The 25,061-nt window shown below is 43.4% G+C and overlaps 1 protein-coding gene across 3 annotated transcripts in view; it reads left to right on the forward strand.

Annotated features, from left to right (window-relative positions):
* The window catches only part of dlc1 (DLC1 Rho GTPase activating protein), an 80,641-nt gene extending 57,408 nt beyond the window's left edge, over positions 1-23,233 (forward strand). For 2 of the 3 annotated variants that reach the window (XM_072385088.1, XM_072385089.1), the window contains 13 exons: positions 7,306-7,377; positions 9,027-9,108; positions 10,115-10,178; positions 12,077-13,722; positions 14,366-14,545; positions 16,097-16,256; positions 17,123-17,330; positions 17,759-17,975; positions 18,416-18,530; positions 19,824-20,039; positions 20,811-21,028; positions 21,116-21,289; positions 21,443-23,233. In XM_072385088.1, coding sequence (XP_072241189.1) covers positions 7,306-7,377; positions 9,027-9,108; positions 10,115-10,178; positions 12,077-13,722; positions 14,366-14,545; positions 16,097-16,256; positions 17,123-17,330; positions 17,759-17,975; positions 18,416-18,530; positions 19,824-20,039; positions 20,811-21,028; positions 21,116-21,289; positions 21,443-21,542 — 3,452 coding nt within the window. In that variant the 3' untranslated portion in view covers positions 21,543-23,233. Of the gene's footprint in view, positions 1-740; positions 1,049-7,305; positions 7,378-9,026; positions 9,109-10,114; positions 10,179-12,076; positions 13,723-14,365; positions 14,546-16,096; positions 16,257-17,122; positions 17,331-17,758; positions 17,976-18,415; positions 18,531-19,823; positions 20,040-20,810; positions 21,029-21,115; positions 21,290-21,442 lie in introns of those variants that run through there. The other variant, XM_072385090.1, reaches the window with a different exon arrangement.
* Positions 23,234-25,061: the final 1,828 nt, after the last annotated feature.

Consider the following 25,061-nt stretch of genomic DNA (forward strand, 5'->3'; position numbering starts at 1 on the left):
CAATAACAAAGAAGCTGGCTGACATCAGGCTGACGTTGAGGAGACCCTGGAAATCTGTGAAAGAAAATTCAGAGAGGGGAGACGCTTTTTGAGTAAATGAAGTGTGAATGGAAAAGTGAAAGTTTGTAAACTTGCTCAGTGCTCAGGACTTCCTGTAATCAGTCTGAGCGTGGTGTACGTGCGTCAGGCGCGCCCTGGACAAGGGCGGGCAGCAGAGGCATTACCATACCTGCAACAGTTGTCTTTCCGCGGCACCACTTGCGCTTTTCAGACTAATCTGGCGTCACAAAAGAGCGTCTCACAGTTGTCTCCACTGGTTTCTAATGATATGCAAACTGAGTACCAACCCTCGAGTCAAATGCTGCTTGTTAGGGGAGTGGTGGAGGCTGTGGCGAGCCGGCAGCTGAAGTGAACAGTGAGGAATCCCGGGAAGATCAGTTAATCACTTCGTATGAAGCAATTTTATGGACAAGTGAACTTGGTAAATTTACTGAGTTGCGGGGAAGCAAATTAAACCGGTAGATGTTTCCACGTGGAGCGCAGAGTGCGCGTCATTTTCGGTGCCACCATTTAACACAGTATCTGATCATCATTATTTTATAAACAAAAGTATTTTAGTAACTACTGCCGCTGTCCGGGGTGAGTGTGTGTCTCCAGCTCCTTATCAGGTGGGGAGCAGCAGAGTGGATGGGGGTGGAGCCACGGCAGAGTCGCCCATTCCTAAAGCTTGAATCACACTACTCTCCATTCACATTCCTGCTGGGAACTCCATAGTAGTGTTGGAGGGAGCTGAAATTTGTGGAATTCTCTCTGTTGCAACTATATCAAACTAGAACAATGGATTTACTTTCACGCGTAACGGTCCGAGGATGTTTGAAACCCGCTGTATAGTTATTTTTTTTCCCACTCTGGATTTTATCATGCGGACTTCGTCCTAACTGTGGAGTAGATCTGAGGGGTTAGTCAAAGCTTGGCGAGGCGCCGCCGGGAGTTTGCTTTTATGGTGAAGGTGCTCACGACCGTGACATTTATAAAATGATATTAACACGTAAGTACGTTTCATTCATCCAGTGAGAAATACTGCAAGTGTTTGGTAATGTGTTGCCTTTAGTGGTTTTCAATTTATTGATGAGAGAGAAATAAATCTCCTTACATCCAAGTGATTTCCTGCCTTTAGAGGAGACATCGAGCTCAGTCGTATGGATGTATAGTAGGGAACATTTCTTTACTTCTAAGTTATTTTTAGTGGTTACGGTTCTGAACTTTTGCTCTGGTTCTTCCTTCACCTATAAAATTCTTTCAAGTCGTCATGGAGGCGCAACGCTGCAGGCTGTCAGATAAGAAATCGCCCCGCTTGTCGCATACCTTCACGTCCCCACTCCTGTTTACAATTCACTGAATGTTTACCAGATAACCCTTCACCAAGTTACGCTCACTGTCCGGGATGCTTCTCCACGCCTGATAAAGATCTCTTGCAGATCCTTCTTCTTGTTTTTTTGTTTTACGCACACAGCAGCCAAAGGAAGTTTCCCGCAGACCATCACTCTGTTAACGTTAGGATTGAACTGAGTGAAAAATTGATCGGTGTGGGGAAACACGGTCCTGAACTGGAATGTTCAGCCTATTTAGTGTGTTTTGAGATTATCCATAAGTATAGGCTGGTACCAGTCACATTCTAGTGCCCCTATATGATTAATTGCCTACGCCTTTTGCCTGACTGCATGAATGGATGTGTTTTGGCTATATGAAATCCTGTTTGAATATTTTTCTCTGACATGGTTTCATTGACTTGACACACACACACACACACACACACACACACACTCATCAGTTGCCTGTTCCAGCATATGGCTACTTATCAGTTAAGTAAGGCCTGGAGCAGATATGAGCTCAGTGAGATTCAGTTAAGCCATAAAACCGTTAAGAACTTGCTCAAAGACATACAGCCATGATGATACAAGGTGGCTTAACATTATGTACAGTTACCACCAACCTAGAGAGTGTGAAATGTGCCAGCATTGTTTTTTCACTCAATGTTTCCTCATTTCTTTTACTCAGAGATGTGATGAACTCGTTAAGCTTTGTCAAAGTTTTTCTGTTAGAAGAGCTGAAGGAAACAAGGCCTCATCTGCACTCTGCTGAAGAGGAAGTGAGCTGTGGCCTTATCTGTGAGATTTACATCCTTGTGTTTCTGTATGTCCTGTGAGGAGCTTCATATGTTGATTTTTGCTTTTATTTTTCTGGTGCTGAAGGTATTTGATGGTCTTTTAATCTATTCATTCACTGTGAGGTGGGTTTCGGGGGGCGTCCTGGCAGGTAGGTTGTCATCTGGCCGTAGAAAGCTTCTCAAAGGTTTTGAGTATGCCTGGTCACCTGATCCAGCGATTGGGCCCTCTCCGTTTGAGCATAAATCTGTCGTCAGAGGGGCACAGGGCCCTTTGGGGTTAGCAAAGCGATGATCCATCTGGGCCAGCTGTGTGTTTGCATGTGCATGTGTATGTACTGGTGGATCCATGCCTGCATGCCTACACCAGCTGGTGGGAGATAACTGGAATGGACCATGTTAGTAACTTATGTTTTTTGCTTTTGTCTGTCTGTCTGTGTGTGTGTGTATGTGTGTGTGTGTGTGTGTGTGTGTGTGTGTGTGTGTCAACGGATTACAGCTTGAGGCCAACCAGATGGTGATATTCCTGGCATCATATCACTTAGCTAACAGCCAGACCCTCTCTGCGAACACCAGCTGTCTGAGCAGTGGAATCACAAAACGTGATACCATAAAGAAAAAAAGAATCTGCGATCAACCATCTTTGTATTCAAGTACTAGTCAAGCTAAAAAAAACAACAACTTTTATCCCTAGTTATTCTGTGGGTTTCTTATCCGAGAGGTTGAGTTTTAAAGTGTGATAATTCGTGAAAAAGTTTAGATCATTGTCTGTGAATGAGTTCATTTACACATCAGGTAAAGAACAAAAAGGAGCCGCATTCAGCCTCCTGGCTTTGCTTGTTGTTGGTTACTGCTGAGCCACAGAGTCTGGCTCGGTTTATCACTCCACCTGTCTAGACCCACTTTTCAGGCTCCTCAGAACGACCCACTCAGACCTGGACTAGATAAGAACCTTATGGCCGCCTGTTGGATTGTTTTACAGTCAGCACTTCGAAATCTAGCAATGATCGTGTATTTTCAGATAAGCTACCTGAGTCACAGCAGACGTTAGTTAAAGCATTCTTCTGAATCTGCCAACTTCAAAGACCCAGCATTAGAGATAACTGTATTCAGACTCTTGACCCGCTTGCCGTAGCAGAGCCTTTGAGGTTGGGAGCAGCATCCTTTGTTTGCTAGCTGCTGACAAAACTCCCACTGGAGCTGAGCATTCAGACTCACTCTATCTAAACCCCATTGCCTCCTACGATGTAGAGAAGCTGTGGCCGGCAATTGTGAGAATTTCCTGCCTCAGGAAGGGAGAGAAGAGAAGTGGCAGGCAGGGCTGAAATAAGCAGAGACTGTGTTGGAGATGAGGTTGAGAGGAGGTAAAAGAAAAAGGAAGAATAACTATAATGGATAAATTTAGAAATCTATGCAGCAGAATACATTCTACGCTTTATATGTGCAATGTGTAAATTAAAACACTGTATATATACACATATGTATACATATATATTTTAATTTTCTTACTATTTATTTTATTTTATTTTTTATCTCTTGCTGCTGCTGCTCTAACATAAAAATGTCCCCACTGTAGGAAGAATAAAGGAATTCTTATTCTTATTCTTATATAGATTGGCGGTTGACCAGAAGAGCTTTTGAGAAAATCTAGGAGAGAATCCACTCTTGAGCTGTATGACATTTCTGAGCATCAGATTAGCCATTAGGAGCCTTGTTATCTGCTAATCATCAATTTGATAGTTTTTTTCCCCTGTGAGGCAGTGTGTCTCACCCAACTTTGTTACTTTGTTATTTTTGCTCATTAATATTGATCAGAACCAACTTAAGGCTAACTGTAATTCCGACCGAGAGGTTATCTCTTAAGACGTGGCTAAATATATCAGTATATATAACATTCGTTTACTGGCCAGCTTCCTGCCTAACAGACAGGTTTAAGGCATCCTGTGTGGCCCCTTCAACAGGACAAGAAGTTTGAATCTATCCAAATGGTTGATTGTCTCTCTGTCTGTCTACAAGCCAGCCATGCAGCAGCCAGTGATGCTTAAAGGGTGAAACGGGGAGAAAAGTTTAGGATGAGGTGATCATTTACTGCTTAGACATTACATGCTGATTTGTAACTCCACCAGCTAATAGGCGGATAACTTGGGTGAAAATGCAATAAGGTGGACAAGTTCCTCATGGACTCCTGTAACTGCACATTTTATTGTATATTACTAAAAACTGACCAATTGTAACTATAACTAGGAATGATAAATGTGAGGTCAATACCAGCTGTTTGCCCTTGTACTTGGTATTTTCTGCTCTCTTGTCCGTCTAAAACGTTTTTGCTGACCTGACTTGTTCCAGCTTTATTATCTGATGTACTTCCATCAACTTAGAACATATACTGCCATAATATAAGTTATAAAACTCTCTTTTCTGCTGGTGTTTAGCACGGTGATTGGCCTTTATGGCTGTCATACTTAGGTTCTAAGTGCGTGCTGCGAGACATCGGTTCAGTGTGGCTTTGTATCTGTCTTTGACAACGGGGACGTTTGCTTAGTACACACAATCACCGGAGTCCATGTTTGTCTTGGCTGCCTCTGTGGCTATTATCTGGCCAGGAACAAATGAAGGCAGGGCCTTCCAGCCAAGTGGTCAGTGGTCACTGCAGCGCCGCTCGGCTTTCTTCCTGTGAGGGAAGCGGGAAGAGGAAGTGAGGTAGTTCGCTGGCAAGGGTTAGGGAGTTGGGATGGACTCTAAGGTAAGAAAAAGTAAAGAAAGTAATGAAATGCAAGCAAACCAACATATAAAGGATTAGAAGGGATGTTGAAGGTTGACACTTTCGTGACCACTATGTAGGATATTCTTGTAAATTCCTTTGATGAACTCTGTTTTCCTTTTTTCTCAGATGCGTATGAATGCATGTATGGTGCTATTGTTAAGTTGTTTGTGCCAGATGCCCCATGCCCCTGTCCACTTCCTGCAGCCAAACAAAAGGCTGACAAATATTCTTGCTTCACTCTGGGAATGATTGCAGACACAATGTGGCGCGGTGACAAATATTATTCAGTTTGATGCATCTGCGCGCTGTTGTCATGATTTTATTTCTTTGGCACATTAAGTTCACATTATGTCACTGTAAAGTAGATTTGACACACATTCTACCCCAATGGGGGTGTGTCTTTGGATAGCTTCCCACCAAAGGAGCTTATTGGATCCCATCGCTGTTATTCTGGGCTTTTGGGGTGGAAAGCTATCAATGTGTTTGTATGTCTAATTTGCATTTCAATGGCTTCACTGTCTTTTGAGTGATTTGTCTTTAAACATGAGGTTGGTCTGTGCAAACACAGAGACTCGCTTATGCACACATACACACAGATATACAAGCAAGCACAAGAATCTCTAGCCCTACATGTGCGCTTGCTTTCAAGAATGTTGGTATAATTACCCCTTGGTTTCCAAGTTCCTCTGGGTTCACAACACTCCAGAAGTGCAAGGCTAAACATACAGTTAAAGAAACTATTTCTAAGATGTGCCATTTCACATCCGTTTGAAAAAATGGAGCTTGTTTCTCAAACGAGTAGTTTTTGTTGATGTGTTATGTGACATTTTGTGCATGCTGGTTTCATGCTTGATGTGGCTCCAGGACCTGCCTGCCCCTGCCATGGCAGACAGGAGAGCCTGTTCTGGTTGTGTCACACCTTGTTGTTAGAGGGTTTATCTGCCGTCTAGGCTTGTTGTTGGTATGTAAATGATTGTATATCGTGTAAACCAGACCCCTCACAGCAGTAGTCCTGTCCTGACCTCTCCGTCTGTCTGACTGTTTTATGGTCTACTTTCATTTGCCCTCAGAAAAGAGACTTAGTCTTGGTTTGTTAATGTGTCACCGGTTTACTACATGGTTATCCCTGTATTATTCCTAAAGATTAAGTCTCTTTTCATGTTCTTGTTTTTGTCTTCTATAGGAAAAACTATAGAAAAATCACCTAAGTTAGCTTTGAAATGAGGCAGAACTGCAAAACTAGTTGTAGTTTGAACATAGAAAATCACTAAAACCCTGAATAGCACCTAATTTAAAACTGTTACCGACATTACTTTCATCTCTAAATGCAAGCACAGTCGATTGACTTTCTTTAGTTGTCACTTTCAACCATAGTTCACCAGTGCCTTTTCCTGCTTTTGTCCTGCCAGTTTATCTTTCTCAAGGTTGTGCTACATTTGTATGGTCTGTCACTTTAGTGCAGTGAGAGCATTGTAAAGTCAGCTCCTTAAGACCTTGAGACGTGTTTCTGTCTCCTCTTCAAACTGTTGGCTGCGTGGAGCAGGTTGGGGTGTTGGCAGCCATTTGGCATATGTCATCTAAAAGGCTTTCACACATAATTGGGAGACATCCCCATGGCTGCTCTGACACACCGTGAACCTCGACATTCAGTCAGAGTACTTAGCATAACAGGCCCAAATGTCACACCCTGTGTTTAAAGGGAGTTATGAAAGAGTTAGTTAGGCGGTGTTGTGAACATGCAGGACCCCGATGAGGGTGCTGAGAATGACACATCTGACACACAAAGCATCCTGTTTTACTGGCAACAACATACCATATACTCCTTCAGTATTTCAGTATTTATATAATCTTCCATAAGTATTGGCATCAAGTTACACAAAAGCATTTTCAAAGCATTCAGGCTTTGGAGGTGTCGAGGTGAACAATGAAAACTGTCGCCTTACGTGACCGAGGGGCCCAAGTGGCACACACTTGGCATGTAAGGGCGTCGACGCAATTTGCTTGAATGATGCTTTGAGCTTCGGCTTTAAGAGCATGTGACAGGAGAGTGACCGAGTGTGAGATAGCTAATAAGGTCAAAGAGTTCACATGTGATAAGCCGTGAAACCACTGCAGTGCACAGTTCCGGTATTGTCCTGCGCTGATGTTTTAACAGGATAACGTTACCAAATTACGTTTCCTTTACATTTTACAGATGATTAAAAGAAAAAAAAACATTGCTCATTATTTGCTTTTCTCACAAGGATATGTGTGTTATTGCACGCTGTTTGGTGTGATTGGTCACTCAGATATATGTTCTATTTCAGTGCGTTTTCCACAACCTGACATGCGTTTGACCTCCTCCTTTTTTTTCTTCTTTTTTTATTGTTCTCTGTAGAGATCGAAGCCAAAGAGGCCTGTACCTGGCTCCGAGCTGCAGGGTTCCCACAGTACGCCCAGCTTTATGAAGGTAACAAACGCTTCGAAACACCTCAGCCCATTCAGAACACGCACAACAGACACTGGGTATAAGTTAGATGGACTGACTTCTTTTGTTTAATTCACTTACGTTCGGGTCTTTTTTTTTTGCATAGTTATGCTACATTTTTAAAAAATTGTATGTATCAATTTGTTTTTACCACAGTTCCACTTTTGAAATGAAACCTTCGAGGAAATAACATTGTAATAATAATGATAAGAAGAAGAAGAAGAAAACAAATTATCTGAATTGTGCTAAAACAAAGATCAAATGTATCCACGGCCTTTTTTTTAAAAGACAACTTGTTCCTATAGATCAGGGAGTGACAGTTATTCTGATGACGTTTGTTGCTTGGCACACAAAGGGTCGGCATGCACAGGCGCATGTGTGCACACACGTCTTGCACATAGCTTTCCTCTTTAGTTTGGATGGGAGTTCTTGGCACTTTGCTTTACTTTATGAAAGAACATCGACATCGGGACAGTCGACAATTTTGCCATATTTTATTACCATGAAATGTTTATAGGTATTGTTTGTATCCAAGATTGGTTTATTAAACAAAGCCAAAACAAGTTTTCTGTTGCCTCTAAACTTACTCCTGCAATCACAGATGGCTGACAAAGGACGCTTTTCTTGACCCTTGAGCTGTAAATACACACTTACCAAAATACATCAAGCATTCTTTACACTCCCTGTAGCTGCTCTAACTACACTATAACATTCCATTATCATACCAGTTGGCTTTATGTAATTACAGGATGATGACAGCAGGACCAAGCTGCCACTGTCAACAGGTCATTGCTTGTTTCCACTTAACCGTGAAACCATTTCAACTGAACCGTCATTGTGTTTCTGCACAGATGATTGGACCTCTTATACATCCATGAGCAGAAACAAAAAAGTGCAGACCACAGCCAATCGCTGTGTAGATCTTACAGTAGAGCCACCTCAAAAGTTACTGCCACACTAAAGGGAATTACCATGCCCATTCCAAGATACCCCCTCCCCTCCTTTCTATCCATAGAATAATCTGTTGTCTGTTCTGAAAGACTATTGCCCCACTAAAGATAAGCTTCAGTACCAGTAAGGTAAAAATGCTGGCTTCTTGTGAATAGCACTTTCTTATCATCATCGCGCCTTAGGGTGCAGACGCAAGATTCTCATTTTGGGTAGGGTCAGCACATTCCAGAAAACTTCGTGGCATCTAGAGGCAGAAAAGAGCATCTGGATTCTTCTGCCTCTAAAGCCACATTAACCTTTATCACTGCAGTGGCAGGGTGAAAAAGTGATCCTGTTATTGAGGTAGGCTAGAGAGAAACAACCAGAAGCAGAAAAGGAAGTGGGACCTCTGGGCAGCAGTGGAGTACCTATTGTCATTCTTCAATCAATCCCCTGTTCACTCCCTCTGTGCTCCATATCCCCCCTGCCTGCCCGGTTTGAAAGCTGCAGCTGTGTTTGTTTGGTCGGCTAAGACGCTACTTCCTCTTTTAGCTTTTCATCAAGGTTGTATGGGCGGGTGGGGGTTGTAGGTAAGTGTTTCAGCGGGTGGGTGTGTTTGAGGCAAGCGGTGGATTCTCTAGTTTAATCTGAACACAACTGCAGTGAAATGCCAACACTGACCTGCCTTTCTCTCTTTCCAGATGCCCAGTTTCCCATTGACATTACTTCAGTCACCAGAGACCATGACTTCCTTGATCGCGATGCCATTGAGGCTCTCTGCAGGTGAGATAACAAGGCATACTTAAACTTTCTTTTGATGGTGTATGCCATTCTTCATCTTCCTTTGTGTGCTGTTCTTGGCTCCCACATGAAGTCACAAGAGCATGACTTCAAAAGGAGACGTGCTTTCGAAAGTTGCTGATTAGATCAGGAATTACATGATAAGCATCTTTGGAGCATGTACTGTACCCAGAATCTTTTGTATCATCATACTCCTCATCATACATCTTTCTCGCTCCTAACTTTCCTCACTGGATACTAAGGTAGTGTGAAGCTCCTTATGTTTGGATTTCTTCTCATATCAAAATGGACATAAGATACTCCTCTTTCATTTCCGACCTTTAATTTGTGAATAAAAGCTTAGTTTGACAGTTTTGTTTGTGTCACTGTGCTTCATTAAATCTCCTGCATTGGTTTGCACATTTTAAAAGGTTTGTCCCACCATATTAGTTAGCGCATGATAAGGGGGCTATTGGTTTTTTAATGGAGTCAGGTCCTTCATCAAATCCAGCTTTCACTAATAAACCCCAGCAGGTGTCCCACCATACATCTGGAAGCTATCATCTCAGTCTCTCCCCTCTTTGCAGCCTTACACCCTTTTCCCCAAACTCCCAACTGTCTCTCAGTTCCCATCACTTCATCTCTCCATTGTTATTTGATATGCTCTAAGAGCTCACAAGAGGGTGGACCCCACCACCACACTTGCTCCCCTTCTCCAGGTGGCAGGGGGGATAAGCTTTCTGTCCCCTCCCTAAATTTTCTCCAGTAGATTTCCTTCTCCCTGTTCTCTCCTTATCAGTCTCTTTCTCTTCCCTTTCAAGGGGATTATCCTTCAGCAGCTAATTGGCTAGACTAGTTGCACCCTGCCTTCCCCTCTGTCTTTCTCCACCCCAATTCTGTTATTCATCTTGTTTCATCCTTTCTTCTTTTCATAACAGAATTTCAGTTTTTAGTGAAGGTCAACGTGTTGGAGTGTTTAGATGTAACCAGTTGCGTGTTTGTGTTGCAGGAGACTGAACACCCTCAACAAGTGTGCTCTAATGAGACTGGAGATATCACCACAACGAAAAAGAGTAAGCCCACATGCACACACTTGTACTCGCCTTATTTCTGAAAAATCCCCTTTGACGATCTCTTCACACACAATTGCACCTCTCACCTCAACCATCAGTTCTTCCATCAGCCACAGGGCAAAGCTGCGTTTTCTCTCATCTTGTTTAATGAGGAGGCACCTGTTGAGTTTGTTTCAAGATCAAAAAGACAGTGAGAACCCCTAGAGGGAGGGAGGAGAACTCTTAAAGGGTTGCATTCATGTAGACCTCCCCCGATTAAAAGCACGATCCCCCTCTTTGTCAGATACTTCCTCATAATTCCGAATCACTATAAACAAAGCACTAGCATGCTACTGCTTTAAGGAAATTAAGTCCCACCAATTCCAGCTCTCAGATTTCCTTCTGGAGGAAGTCAGTTTCTTGGAAAGTGTTTTTTTTTTTTCATTTTCAAAGAAAGATTAACAGTTCTGTGAAAATCACAGTTTTAGACCATGCATGTATTAAGTAAACTGGAATGTCTTGACAGAGAAACTCTCACTTTGTGACAATGATTGCCCTTTTTTATGCAACCTTAACCGCCTTAAGGGCTGCATAGTAACATCCTTGTTCCATGGGTGGTGGTATTCATTAGGATGACCCTCTCTGTGTCACCTTTCATTTCAGGAGTCAACAGTGAGAGGTAGAGGAGTCAAAGAGGTTATTTGCCTCTTTGACTCCTCTACTCTTATGAGACGACAGCCAACCATGCTGCACCCCCACCCAGACAACTTAGGAATGCATTGATCTCTTCACGTCTTCACATTCCCTCTCCTTTCACATCAGCTCCCTGTTTCTCCTTCTTTGTGGTTTGCTGTCTCTGTTTGCTTTATTGAAAAAATAATTTTCCTTCTTCAAACTCACTTTACGTGGCCTTCAAAGTGACCACCATCGCAGTGAATGCGTCGTGGTTTGATGGCTTGATAAGATATCTCCAGAATGTTGACAAATAGTTCCAGCTCTGCTGGCCAATCTCTGCGCATTGTGCTCAACAAATGGAATACTACTGTTATCTCACATTCCAGCATAACTGAAGAATCAAGCCACAGTGGTACACTAAAAACAGGACTGAGAGTCCTGTCTTGAGTGCTACTCGTACTGTTTGCTAATGTTTTTTTCTACTTGAAATTCCTTCACGTAATTATTTTGATGGTTGAAAGAAAGTTTTTTATGTTTCGCTGAGTTCAGATTAAACAAGAGATAAATTGTAAAAAGTCAGAAGAAGCAGGTGGTGAAATTGCGGCCCATGATTACCTTTTATGAGCTTTGCTTCTCTGCTGTGAAGGATAGAAATGGGTGGATATGTGTACGTATGTGTGTGGCATGGGTGACCCCAGTCTGGCTGGCTGCATTGGGACCTATGGGGGTCATATTGGAATTTCCTGAACCTTCAGGGTCTGCAATAGATTAACTAAACTGGGGGGTGTAAGCATTTTGGTTAAGTGCCCCAACATTAATTGTGACTCAGGGCTGCTTGTTCATGTAGCCAGGAAGTGAGAGCGACATGTTAACTGGCTAATTGTTTCTATCTTCAGCTCATCATGGTCTGAAATACATCATGTCAGATTAAGATCATGTTATCCAAGACAGTTGTCTGATTATGTCACTGCCATGTGATATATCTTCACATTCATTTGTAATTGTGTTATGAAAGTATTTGACAGCTATTGTATACAATTTGATTTCATGTAGTTTAAAATTAGAATGATTCTGAAAAAAAAAATCCCCAATGCCAGAGAGTTTCCTGGATCAGAATGAGGAATGTTGAACAAGAAGTGGAAAATGTAGCAGTGCATAATATCATCTAAACCCCCCCCCCCTTTTTCCCTCTATTTTTTCTTTTTCCTCTGTCCCTTGTCCCCTCCTTCTACCCCTCTTTTCAGAGTGAGGACTCAGATGAAGACGAGCCTTGTGCCATCAGTGGCCGCTGGACTTTCCAGAGAGACAGCAAGCGTTGGTCCCGTATGGAGGAGCTGGAAGTATTCTCCACGTTGCCAACGGATGCCGCCCAGCCTTCATTTGTTAAAGACCAAGTATCTCAGAAAGGCAAGCTCGCCCTGCGTGAAGGCAACAGTTCAGAGAGCGTGCTGACTGACCTCAGTGAGCAGCCTGAAGTGGGCTCCCTCCATAGCAGTGGGAGTGGAGGAAGAGGAGAAGAAAAGAGCCATGGTATCTCCTTGGTAAATGAAGCTGTACCTGCCGGTGCCACCCGTGCCAGCTCAGTAGCTAGCATGTGTTCATCCTCAGGCACAGGCGGGTCAGGAGGTGCCAATGAGGACTCTCTGTCTGATGGGTTGCCTCCGTCGCCCCTTGAGACACTCAGGCAGTTCACCTTTGATGTCAAAACAGGGATGGTTGGAGGAAGTCTGGACCGAGGAGGAGGCAGCGGCAAAAGTACACGATCAAGAGCTAAAAGCTTCCTCAAGAGGATGGAGAGTTTGCGGCTTCGCAGTGGCACCTCGTCAAAGAGAAAAAAGAAGGGGAGCACCGGTGGAGGAAAAATAGAAATCAGTGGCCCCGTCATCAAAGAGGGTCTAGATGATGACAAACTGCGCAGGCTGAACTGTGTCGACATCTCAAGTATCAACCTCAATAACCACCATAATCCCACTCAGACTATGACTCTTAACCGGAACCGCTCTGTATCCTACTCCACTCAGACCAGCAATGGAAGCACTGGAAGCACTGGGAGCAGCCAGTCTGAGGCCAGCAGTGGAAGTGCAGTGAGCACACCAAGTCCAGTGACTCGAGCTCGCAGCCACAGCACAGCAGCCGGTTCTAGTAAGAGAGGAGGAATGTATTTGGAGGGTTTCGATCCTTTCAGCATCCTCCACAAGGCTTCAGATCGACATCCACCCCCGCCGAAATCTGCCCCGCCCATCCCCTGCCAAGCTAATAACGGGATGTCAGTTGATGAGCAGAACCGCAGGAACAACTTCAGCGTTCAAGACAAAAGCAGACAAGAAGAAGAAGATGACGAAGAGGGTGGCATGATCTTCTTCTATTTACCTGAAGGCCACAAGCCCGGAACCTTTCCCAAAGCCCTGCAGGATGGGAGTTCACGTAACAACAATGGGAATGATAATGGAAATTCAGTGATCCTCAGAGGACGGCAGAGTAGACGTCGGCGTCGTGCCTCTTCAGGCTCAGTCGACAGCCGGCTTAGTTTTTACGACAACGTCCCCTACCCTGAGAGAGAGGAGGGAGAGGAGGAAGAAGGGGATGAACACAAATTGGATGAAGTGCTGCAACATGACAGCGGCTTACAGCGTTTCGTCAATGCCTGGTCAGAGGCTGTGGCTGGTGAAGAGGAGGAAGAGGACGAGGATGATGAAGAGGATGAAGGAGACTCTGATTCAGCGCTGGACTCAGCATCCCCGTGCCCATCCTCCCCTCTGCAGAACCGACTGGAAGAGACTGAGAACGGAAGTGACCAAGACAGCACAGGGAACCCTCTGGGTGAAGCAGAAGACGGGATGAGGGAGAGAAGAGATTCAGGCGTTGGACCATCACTAGGTCAAACCAGCAGGTCAGTGAAGAAAATCTATACCCTTTTTTTTACTTGTGCACTATGAATGAGAAAGAGTCGTTTCACTGGTTTTAATTATTATTAATATTGTTCTATAAATGGCTTCCTTTACACTAATACATCCACAGGCCACACTGTCAGCCATCTTCTAAAGAAAGCCTTTCATCTGTTACATAACTTTTTAACTGTACTTTCATGTATTTGAGTGATGTGATCCTTTAAGACGGAAGCAAGAAGGCAAACAGACATGCAAATACGCTGGTACCTACAAAAGAGGAATTCTCCCAAAAAGTGACAACAAAGGATAAACAGAGGGACATGCTGAGACTACTTTCTTACATAAATGTGCCAAGTGTTTAGGAATGCTGCTTGGTCTCCGTGGAGACTGTTTTTGTGCTTCCAAGAATTCACTGGCAGAATTACACTTGGTGTCTTTTAGATAATCCCTTGATTGATGTATACATACGTCCTTGTAATCTCTAAACTGATCACTCGACCACACGCAGTATTTGCAGACGCTGTGTGTTATTCTCCAAATCTATGTACACACGAGCCCAAGAGGTTACGCTGCTCTTTTTTTAATGATCATTCTTCGCCACACATCTCAATTTGAGCTTTCCTCTTCTCTTCCAATGTACTCCAGACCACAGAAACTCCGCTGGCCGAGCTTTCAGAACTCCCATCGTCCCAGTTTGGCCTCCGCCCAGCTCCAGATTAGCTGCCAATCTGTGCTGCAGATGAATCTGCTGCAGAAACTTTCCCTGTTGCAGCTCACGGCTCTGCTGGAGAAGCATACCCCGACAAACAAACACGGCTTCAGTTGGTAAGTGGAGAGGGAGTATATGCACTGAGAAGCAGACAAGTCTGTCATGACTGTTTGACATACGGATTGTTTTTTTTTTTCTTAAGCTTTATTCCCATGTGAAATGACCTGTAATTGTTCCTGTAAGTGAAGCCCCCCGAATATATCCTTTCAGCCAGCCACCACTCCTCCATCCAGCCCGTCTCCCAGTCCACTCCATCTGCAAATTGTTGTATAGAGTGTGACGGCTGTCCACAGAGGTTAGGTTTCACATTCTTTTCCCAGGCCCGTAATTGCTGAGAAGGGGTGTACATTGTCTTTTTCTCAACGGTGCAATCATGGCAGTTCACACGCAAGGTGCTTTGCTGGAGGCTGGAAAGAGCTGCCCTCCTCTCAAATTATAGTTCCAATGTGTCTACTCCACCACTCGTGGGCTGTAGGTCTGACCTTACTTTATATGCTGCTCTTAATGATCCAGTAGCACCCAATATCCTACTTTCTAGGTTAAGCAGTCCCTCCAGAACTTCGATATGCTTTCTTTTTTTTTGTCTGCATTTGAGTTAATAAGACAGATCAGTTGATAGTGAGTCCCTGGTTTAGAAGCAGCATAAAATAGAAGTAAAACACAACATATAAATGTCTGTTGACCAGAACATATATAAGTGGGTGTTTATCACATTCACAAAAAGTCGTTGTAATGCGCTTAAACATTATAGTGCAAAATTTAGGTGAGCCAAACAGCTGATCCAGAATTACATCGGAAGTTTTATGCCACGGTCTGATGAGAAAGATTAACTAAAAGGGGAAAATCACAGCATTTTCTTGTGTTTTTCTCCTGTTCGATGCCTCTCTTGGACAGAAACAGAAGGCGTCATGACAGTCTTATGACAGGTCAGAGCTTACTGAAAGAGTCCAATTGTTGGCAGCTCAAGGCCCGTACATATTCAGAATTCCGTCCACAAACTTTTTCATTTTTCCCTAACCGTGGTTCTGAGAAGCAATCCAAGTCTTGTGAACAGCAGCTCTTACAAAGACTTGCTTGTCCTGAGTCACGCTCAAAGTCCTTCTGCTAAACACACTCACACCCATGCACATAGAAGAACATCCATAAATCTGTGGGCACATTCTTGCTAAATGGTCAGTGTTGCATGTTTCAGCGCCGGGTTTGTGGTCATAGACTTGCTGTCCACTAACACCCGTGTGCTTTCACGCTCACAGAGAGTATCAAGTAGTGCTTACAACCACTGTGTGCAGGTGTGTAAAGCAGTCAGTTTCTTCCTTCTTAACAAGCTGGCATTCATCCCTCCTCCCCCTCTCGTCTGCCCTCTCCTTGTTTATCCTCCCCCATCATAAACCTGAAGACGAGCTTCTGCAGCCACTCACATAAAACTTGATCGGACTTAGTCTTGAAGAGTTTTACATCAAATCTGTACTAATTGCCATTTAGATCATGTCTGACCGTGTCATTGAGAATACAGTCCAGGTTCCTCTTTGTTTGTGAAATAAGAAACTTCTCCAGTTTAAATTATTAGAGTTTACAGTGGGTCTTCTTTTCTTGTGTGTGTGTTGCAGGGCAGTGCCCAAGTTTATGAAGCGGATCAAAGTGCGCGACTACAAAGACAGGAACGTGTTTGGTGTGCCGCTACAAGTCATCGTCCAGCGGACCGGCCAGCCCCTCCCCCAGGGAATTCAGCAAGCCATGCGCTATTTACGCAATCAGTGTCTTGATCAGGTAACATTAAGTACACAAGGAGACACATGATTAACAATATGTAAACTGATCCTGAGGACACAATGTGTATGAACCTTACATTTCCTGAAGATGTTTGAATTGCATTGTAGCTCAGTTTTACGACATCTGCAGTCTGTCAAACTTTCATCCCTTTCTATTTTCTACCGAATGTTATGTAAGATCGATTTGCGAATTGGAAAAAGCCTGGCACTCACTCACTCAGTGTGTGTGTATACAGTTTCTCTCTTTCCCCCTTTTCTCATCTCACTGTCACACACACCCTTAAGCAGAGAGGCCTGGGGAGAATCAAAGTGTGCAGCTGTAAAGTCACTTGTCTCCTTAATTTAGAAACTGGTTTAAAGAATGTATATGCATTCATGAAAGAGAGAATGGTGGGATACATGGAAAATAGCTGTCAACAGAGCGCAACATAGGAAAGAGAATGATGGCTTTCTTCTCACAGCAAGACAAGGCGGCTCTGTTTGGAGGTGGTGAAAGCTCATGGAAAATATTCAGACTGGACATTCAGACTCTTTTCCTCCCAAATATTTATTGCCAGTTCATACATCCTTAAAAGGCCACTGATGAGATTCTACACAGCTTTCAGCACAAGAATTTGTACTGGACTTGTTGTCTCTGTTGTGATGTAACTATAGAAACTGTAAGCTCTGAATTTGTTGATAAGTTATGGTTTTTTAGCTTTTAAAGATAACAGCCTGTCGCTTTCGAAAACATTCATGTGCGATTTGGACATATTAGTCATTTTAGACGCCATTTATTGATAAGATCAAACATTGTACTTATGTTAATACTCAGACTAATACAGTGTGGTTGTATAATATAAATCTGTCTTTTTCTCCTCCCAGGTGGGTCTTTTCAGGAAATCGGGAGTTAAATCTCGTATCCAAGCTCTTCGTCAGATGAACGAGGCGAGTGGCGCAGACGGAGGAGGAGTCAACTATGAGGGGCAGTCGGCTTACGACGTCGCTGACATGCTTAAGCAGTATTTTAGAGATTTACCAGAACCACTGCTCACAAGCAAACTGTCTGAGACCTTCCTCCAGATCTATCAGTGTAAGAATACAAATGTATATTGAAGCCTCACATATGTAGCTTTGCATCCGTAAAGAGACCATATGAAGGGATACACATGACGTAATGGTCCTGTTTTGGGTACTGCAGATGTCTCGATAAATCATACATATTAGTGTTGAAAATACTAGCTAAATGATTTGATTTTTGAGTGAAAATCCTCTGGTTCATTCCTCTGCTGAAGTTTTCTTCCTACTGCATTAGAACTAGTTTTGATAAGGTGAAACCAAGCCATCATGAAGCATATAATGTACACATCCATAGTCTTATATAACACACTGTGGTCAGCACAGATTCCCCAAAGGCTCGTTCTTTGCAGGAAAAGTCAGCCTTACCCAATGTTTGATATAACATGACAGTGGTTAATGGTATTGTAAAGTAACCGTGACAAATGGCGTCTTCTCCTGCAGACATGCCCAAAGAGCTCCGTCTTCAGGCGACCCGCGCTGCCGTGTTGCTGCTGCCAGACGAGAACCGAGAGGCGCTGCGGACACTGCTGTGTCTCCTCGCTGATGTGACGGCCAGCGTGGCCGAGAACCAGATGACTCCCACCAACCTGGCCGTTTGTCTGGCCCCGTCACTTTTCCACCTAAACACCCTGCGCCGCAAGGAGAGCTCATCGCCAAGGTCTGTGAGGCTGAGTTTTCCGCCAAGTTGTCTGATCGCATCGCTTTTGACTGACGCTGTTATTGTTACTGCAGATTACATAACATATAGTAAGATGTGTGTTTTGAAAACAGGAAAGTGTCTCTCCATAGAAACAAAAGATTAGATGAGGGCGGGGGCAAAAATGAGAAAGGAAGAGAGCAAAGCGGGGGAGAAGAGGAAGAGAAAGAGACAGAGGATATAGAGAGGTTACATAAACATCTTAACCTAATTAAGACACTCATTGTTCCACAATTGGCACTTGTATGCGAGGGTTCAGTAGCTGTATACAGCTTACCCCTTTGTTCCGCCGTCAACCTTTCACATCCAATAAGCTTTTTCTTTGCACACTGTCTGCATGACGGATGCTGTTATTAATCTTGCTGCATACACTTGTTTTATCCCCTCTTCTTTGATGATAGGGTGATGAACCGGAAGCAGATGCTGGGAAAGCCTGACCAGAGGGACCTGAATGAGAACCGGGCTGCCACTCATGGCCTGGCACATATGATCCAGGAGTGCAGGAAACTCTTCAGGGTCAGTGAAAGTACCGGAGCTGAATATTTGTTATGTTTGGAGAAAGAAAAAAAAAACTAGAACAAAACTCTTGCTGTCAAAGTTAAAAGAAAACACAGAGCCAGAGCCAGAGCCAGAACAGTTAAGTAACTGACATCTTCACTGGAGATCGCCGTCTGATTCGATTAATGTACTTTGTTGAATAAATGTCACCTTGAGCTCACAGCACCGTGTCCCAGTATTTGTCCTGCAAATACTGAAGTCGCAGTTACATAACGTGTCGATCCCATTCATGTTATGATTACAGAAAGAAAATTTCTTCTTGGCCTGCCTCCATCATTCAAAACTTCCTTGTGTCTGTGTTCGTTTCTACCCGTCTCAGGCATTAGTGCAGAAAGGAAAATCTATGAATCCTGTCAGTGAATGAGGCTCAGTGTCTCCACAAGGAGAGGTCTTGACTTGATAAACAGGAAATAATCAGCTTTACAAATCCCATTAGAATGACATTTGACCCAAAAGGGGCTCTGCCTTGTGTCCTCTCCTCTGAGATGCCACAGTGAATGCTAAGACGCGACACACTGTAGGTCATCACTATCATTCAAAGTTTTATTAGATTGTGGACGAGCTTCCTGGCTTCCTGTCATGGTCATATCACACAAGTAAACTCAATTACCCCCTAAATTATTCACTTTAATTAGATTTTTTTTTTCGCTCATGAAGGTTTCTAAAAAGGAAAATGTCCTAAGAAAAAAACTGAATCTAATTACCTTGATTTGAATTGGTCTTTCTTATCTAATGAGAATCTTAGACTATAAGACTGTCAGGATTCGAATGAAAGATGGAAGGTACAAATGAAGGAGATAAACGACGACAATGAGTTACAAAAACACGGAGATAGCAATATGATTTGTCAGGTTTCCATTTTTAGTTTCCAGGTTGTTCCAATATTAATGTAATATGGATAGAGATGCTCGACCAAAGCAGAACATGATGTTTAGAGACGATCTTTTGTCCAGACCAGTAAAACTTGATCTGCTTTGAATAACGTTTTTTTGCTGCAAAGAGCTCATATTGTTCAATGGTGATCATACAACCCAGTCAAGTTTTACTTAAAAGGCTTTCACTTCATTTTTACTTCTTTTTTGTCCCAGTAGTGCTTGAAACTCTGTTGTGGTAAACATTTGCTTTCACTTGTCACAAAGGAAGCAGGTTAACGTATTCTATCAAATCAAACTGCGTTAGATGTCATACAAATTGTAAAAGTAAAGGCATGTTTTCTTACTGCTGTTAATAGTTACTCTTCCTCTCTCACAGATTCCTGAAGAAATGAATCGCTGCAGGAACTCGTATGTGGAGCAGGCTCTGCTGCCACAGCGCTTAGAGGAGCTTGCTGGTGAAGAGGCCGGGCAAGGAGGCTCCGGGGCCTACCTGCAGGACAGCTTAGACACTCTCCTCAAAGAGGCCAAAGACAAGTTCAGAGGTTATGACAGCTGCTCCACGCCTGAGCACGCTGAGCTGGCCTACAGGAAGGTAAGGCCCAAAGGATTCATTTAAAAAAAAAAAGACAATTATGAGATTAAGGACAGATTCATTACTAAGAGAGGGAAAAGCACATCAGTCAATCTGTCTTTAGTATGTAAACAAGCCACCATTCATGAAGTGCACACGCTGGCTCTGTTTCCCATCTTCCTCTTTGCTCTTGATGTCCGCCTTGCCTCTCTGCTGCTTCTCTAAATAGTGAGTGGAAAGCAGCAGTTAGGGTTTCCTGTGCAGAAACGCATCCGTGTGAAAGCTGCCCAGCTCTTGGCTTCTTATTCCCATTCCCTCTGCTCTGGACTCTGTCCCAGAATGACATCAGCCTGACATGGAGACACACACATTCACACACACACACAAACACAACCTCACCATTATCCCAGGCCTACATTTCCTGTGTCTTGTGTGCGAAGGGCCTGTATCGTTATCTCTTCTCCACTTTGAAAGTCACAAGGCAGTGTGCGTGATGGGCGAAGGAAGCAGCTGACTTGGCTCAAAGGCAGCGTTCAATTTTGAAACACAGCTGGACTGTCATAAAATTATGGCTGGGCTACCAGAATGTTTGTAATATGATATAATAATATGATACTGATGATAGTTAGATATCCCACAAAAAGCTTCCAAACGCTTGCGTTCACCACTTGAACTTCCTGCTTCCCGTCATCTCTCCACCCATGTACAGTTACATAAAAGCCTTAAAATGATAATATTAACTGAAAAGGAGACGTATTTCAAGCAGCTGGGCCTTTCTGTCTGAATGTGTAGGTGCACGACGGGTTTCCACTGCGGCTGTGGAAAGTGACTGTAGAGATTCCTGCAAGTCCTGAGGAGGTTCTGGCGCGGGTGTTGCGAGAGCAGGGACACTGGGACGAGGACCTGCTTGAGAGCCGAGTAGTGGAGACCCTCGACGAGAGGACGGAGGTCTATCAGTACGTCAGGAACACCATGGCTCCACATCCCACCAGAGACCACCTGGTGCTCAGGTAAGCAGTTTTTCTCTTCCACTGTTTCACTGCTTTAGTTTCATGGTGTTTTTAACTCAACCTAACCTAAGCTATGCGCTCTACCAGAACATGGATAACAGACCTGCCAAAGGGAGCGTGTGCGCTTGTGTGTACATCTGTGGACCATGATGGGGTACCAGCGGTTGGTGTCCGTGCCAATGTCCTCACTTCACGCTACTTCATAGAGCCCTGCGGAGCCAACAAATCCAGACTCACACATATATCGAGAATCGACTGCAGGTGGGTGCATCATACAGGACAAACTGAAGTTCATGAAGTGGTTCCACTATGATTGTGCTTCCACTAATCCATAAACGTGTCTATACTTGGTGTGACATGTTTGTTGTAACCCGAGCCACTGAGCTAACACCACATCTCTTTCTTCTTTTCCAGGGGTCGTTTCCCGGAGTGGTACAATAAACTTTACGGACACTTGTGCGCCGCTGAAGTGGCACGGATACGAGACTCATTCACGGTGCCCATGGACAAATAAGAACGCAGCGTGAAGTTTGAACCCCAACTGTTTCTTGGAGTGAAATGATTTATTCCAGCAGATGGAGTGGAAGCTTCTTTATACTCATAATAAAGGACAAACTCTGTAGCTTCAATTAATGGACTTGTTTGGCAAGCGTCAAAACAGACTGATGTCACATTTAAAACACCTCTGCTGGGATTGCCGAGAGGACTCCAAAACAGATTTTTTCTGGACCTGAGGACATTATGTTGTTGATTCAGGCTGTATGGTCTCGACTTTATCTGAAAGGTGTTACTGCTTCTGAGAAGCAAGGGAGATCCATGGTATGTGTGAGCGTGCGAGTGTGTGTAAAGAAACAAGCAATTAATTCCTATTTGTCGTGTTGGTTTCCAGGCAGTGGATGATGTGTACATAATAGTATTGTGATGGCACAGTAACAGTGTTCTGTTACAGCAAAGCACGGGAGGAAGAGTAGATGTTATTATAGTGAGCTGATTGATGAATTTATGGGTGAAGAAAGATGCAAATATGTTGCAAATACACAGACTATTTGGAGACAATAGACAGGATATTGCGAGATGACAGATGGCAGATAGCAGACAGGGTTGTAGTGTTTTAGGGTGGAGACAAACGAGTGCTGGTGGCTGGCTCACCAAAAGGAACACACCGATTGAGGAAAGGGCCTCATTTACCGACGGGTAAATAAAGGTCATCTTGATGCTTCAAGAAGATTTGAACTTAGTGAGCCTCAGTGAGTCATGAGCTTGATGTGGAAGTTGTTTTCATATGTGAATATACAAAGGCAGGATTAGTTTACACACCAGTAAAGCAGCACAGTGCCAAAAACAAGCGTATCAATGACTTGAAAGAACAGGAGGAGGCCATTAGGAACTCTGATGTGGACAAATGAAATTAACGACCAACAGATATTGATGGACCAAATAAAGAAAAAAGCTGAGAGCTTTCAGTATTAAGCTTCCTGTTAGAGCCACGAGTAGTGGTTTTCTTTTAGAGCACAGCACAATTCACATGTATTGAAATCACTTATATACAGAATATATAAAAATGATTCCTTTTGCTATTTGCTTTCTAGCTTTTGCTGTTTGCTCTACACAAGAACAGAAAACACGATGCACTGTTCTGTCAAAAACTTCAAGCTAAAAGAAAAAAATTAGTTTAAAAACAAACAAAAAAAAGGGTCCTTTTATAAAGGTGGGGATTTTACAGGTTTTACTGTAAAGAAGAGGGCAGATTGAATGTGTGGTGTTTTAGGAAGGATGAATATCTCTGCGTAAGCTTCTGTCTCAACTGTCTTGCCAGTGTTTTTAAAAAGAATAAATAAAGTTAGAAATCTGGGTCTTCAGAACCGGTTGACCTTCTTCACTTGTAACACTTGCGCTTCAGTCCGAGGGTGTGCATTGTTCATGTTGAGTGTATACTTAAATCACTAAGCCATGGATAATATCATAAATGTTTGTACCCGTAACTGTGTCTCTTCCAAATAATATCGCATGACAATGACAGTTAATTTAAAGCAAAAATATTTATACCTCAGATATATGTTTGTTTTGTATCATTTTATTTTATTTTATTTTATTGTACATGTTAAGCTTCGGTTACAGAAACGAAAAAAATGTTTTATCTTTTTTATTAATATTATTTCTGTACAGATTAATCAAAGTGCACTATTAAATGTATTAAAAAGATAATGGCGTGGCTCGTCTTGTTATGCATTGACGGAACAAGGGAGGCCACGGCACGGCAAACTTTTCAGACCAAAAAAAAGTGGGCCTTTGTTCTGCTTTTTCCCTTCAGAGCCCACATAATCTCTGCAGTCACATGTTGACACTACAGTTTGTTCCAAGTAATTTCACCCACTCACATCCAGCCTTTCTGTGGATTTCCCGCCACATAACCCCTTATCGCCATATATCCGCCTCGACTTCACTCCAATAAATCTATGATTGCACTAGAGAGGCTTGAAAGATGGGGATCTCAGTTCAGATGGGGTAGCGGTAGTCTTAATGGGTACTTATGTAGTTTTTTAAATATTTCTAATCACTTTGCATAGCGAGATTTTGGCCCCTGTACCAACCGAAGGTCTTTCCTGCATGTTCTGCACTTGTTTTGTTGACGTTTTTCTTTTATGCAATTGGAATGATTACAAACCATAAACCTGGACAGTGTTTCCACAGCTCAAGAGCGGGCGTTTTCCTTGCATGTATGGTATGACAGCAGGAGGGTGTGTTAACTTGATTGTGAAAGCTATCAGCTTAGAGAATGCATTTTATGAGAGTGCATTCGCTCCAAAGAACACTTCATGTAGTGCAGTGTGGCGCCAAAGATCGACCAGAACATCGAGCACACACATGCGTAGCCAACGTGGAATGCGTGCGCCTGCTTTTGAATGAATTCGTCTTTACACCGTTTTTGAGTAACATAGACATCGAGAGACGGAGGTCTCCCTCCCTCTCCATCCTCTCCCATGTCTGCCTTTGCTTCCATATTCCACAGGCTGGGGTGTTTTCCCTTGTTGTCTGTGTATGTTTTGTTTTTTTTCCCGGAGCGCCCCAAACACCTCAGAGAGATTACGCAGAGCCAGATAACCAAGAGTCAGCACCGGGGCTGCATTCCTGCACTGCTGGTTGAGAATCCAGCACAGAAGCTTTCCCACATTGATATGATCGAGTGCGTTCTTCAACGTGTGCTCTCCTCCTCCAGTTTGTCAAGAGTTTATCAAAAATGCTGCTGGCAGTTTGCAACAAAACACTGGAAAAGCCCTCTCTCTATTATGGGCACCGATTTAAAAAGGTTCTATCCAAGCTCATATCTTAAGCGGAGAGTTGTTTCAGTTGTTGCAGACAGGGGAACCACATGAACCACCACACTTACCTTGCACCAGTCAACGCCATACAAACTAACCTTATTACAGATAGTTTCACGTCTTATGTCATCGTGTTTTCCTGCAGCGCGCAAAGCTGCGGCTCACGTAACGTAGCCTCCATCCGTGCGGACCAGCATGTTTTGATGGAGAACTTGTAATACTGCTGTGGCAACTGAAATGGTATGTCACTGCGATAAGACAATATTTTAAGAGTCAACACAGAAAAGGATCAGAGTTTAGTTCACGCAATGTTTCCACAGCTGACCTCATATCATTCCACAGCATGGCTCGATATTTCCGAAATTTCCAAAAGGCTGGCAGGGAATTTTCTGATTTAGCTGTGTGCCCTTCCAAAAATGGAGGTTTACCTATGTACAAGAAGAATATGTAGCGCTCAAACTGAACTGTATGCAAGCAGGGACACTGTGTGAGCTTTCAGACTGTAGCTCTCATTTGGTACACCGTCAGAGACGGCAGAGAGCATCTGACATATTTGTGCACCGGCGAACTGTGATGGAGAGGGTAAGAGAAAGAAAGTGTCAGCGACAGAAACATTAGTGATACAGAAGGCTCACACAGACTGCATTTACTTTTCACCGTGATAAGTGAAGGAATCTCGCATGCGCTAATTTACCTAAGAACAGGTGAAGTAT

Source organism: Leuresthes tenuis, unplaced genomic scaffold (genome assembly GCF_036924035.1).
Source record: "Leuresthes tenuis unplaced genomic scaffold, fLeuTen1.0.hap1 SCAF_4, whole genome shotgun sequence".
Classification (NCBI taxonomy): Eukaryota; Metazoa; Chordata; class Actinopteri; order Atheriniformes; family Atherinopsidae; genus Leuresthes; species Leuresthes tenuis.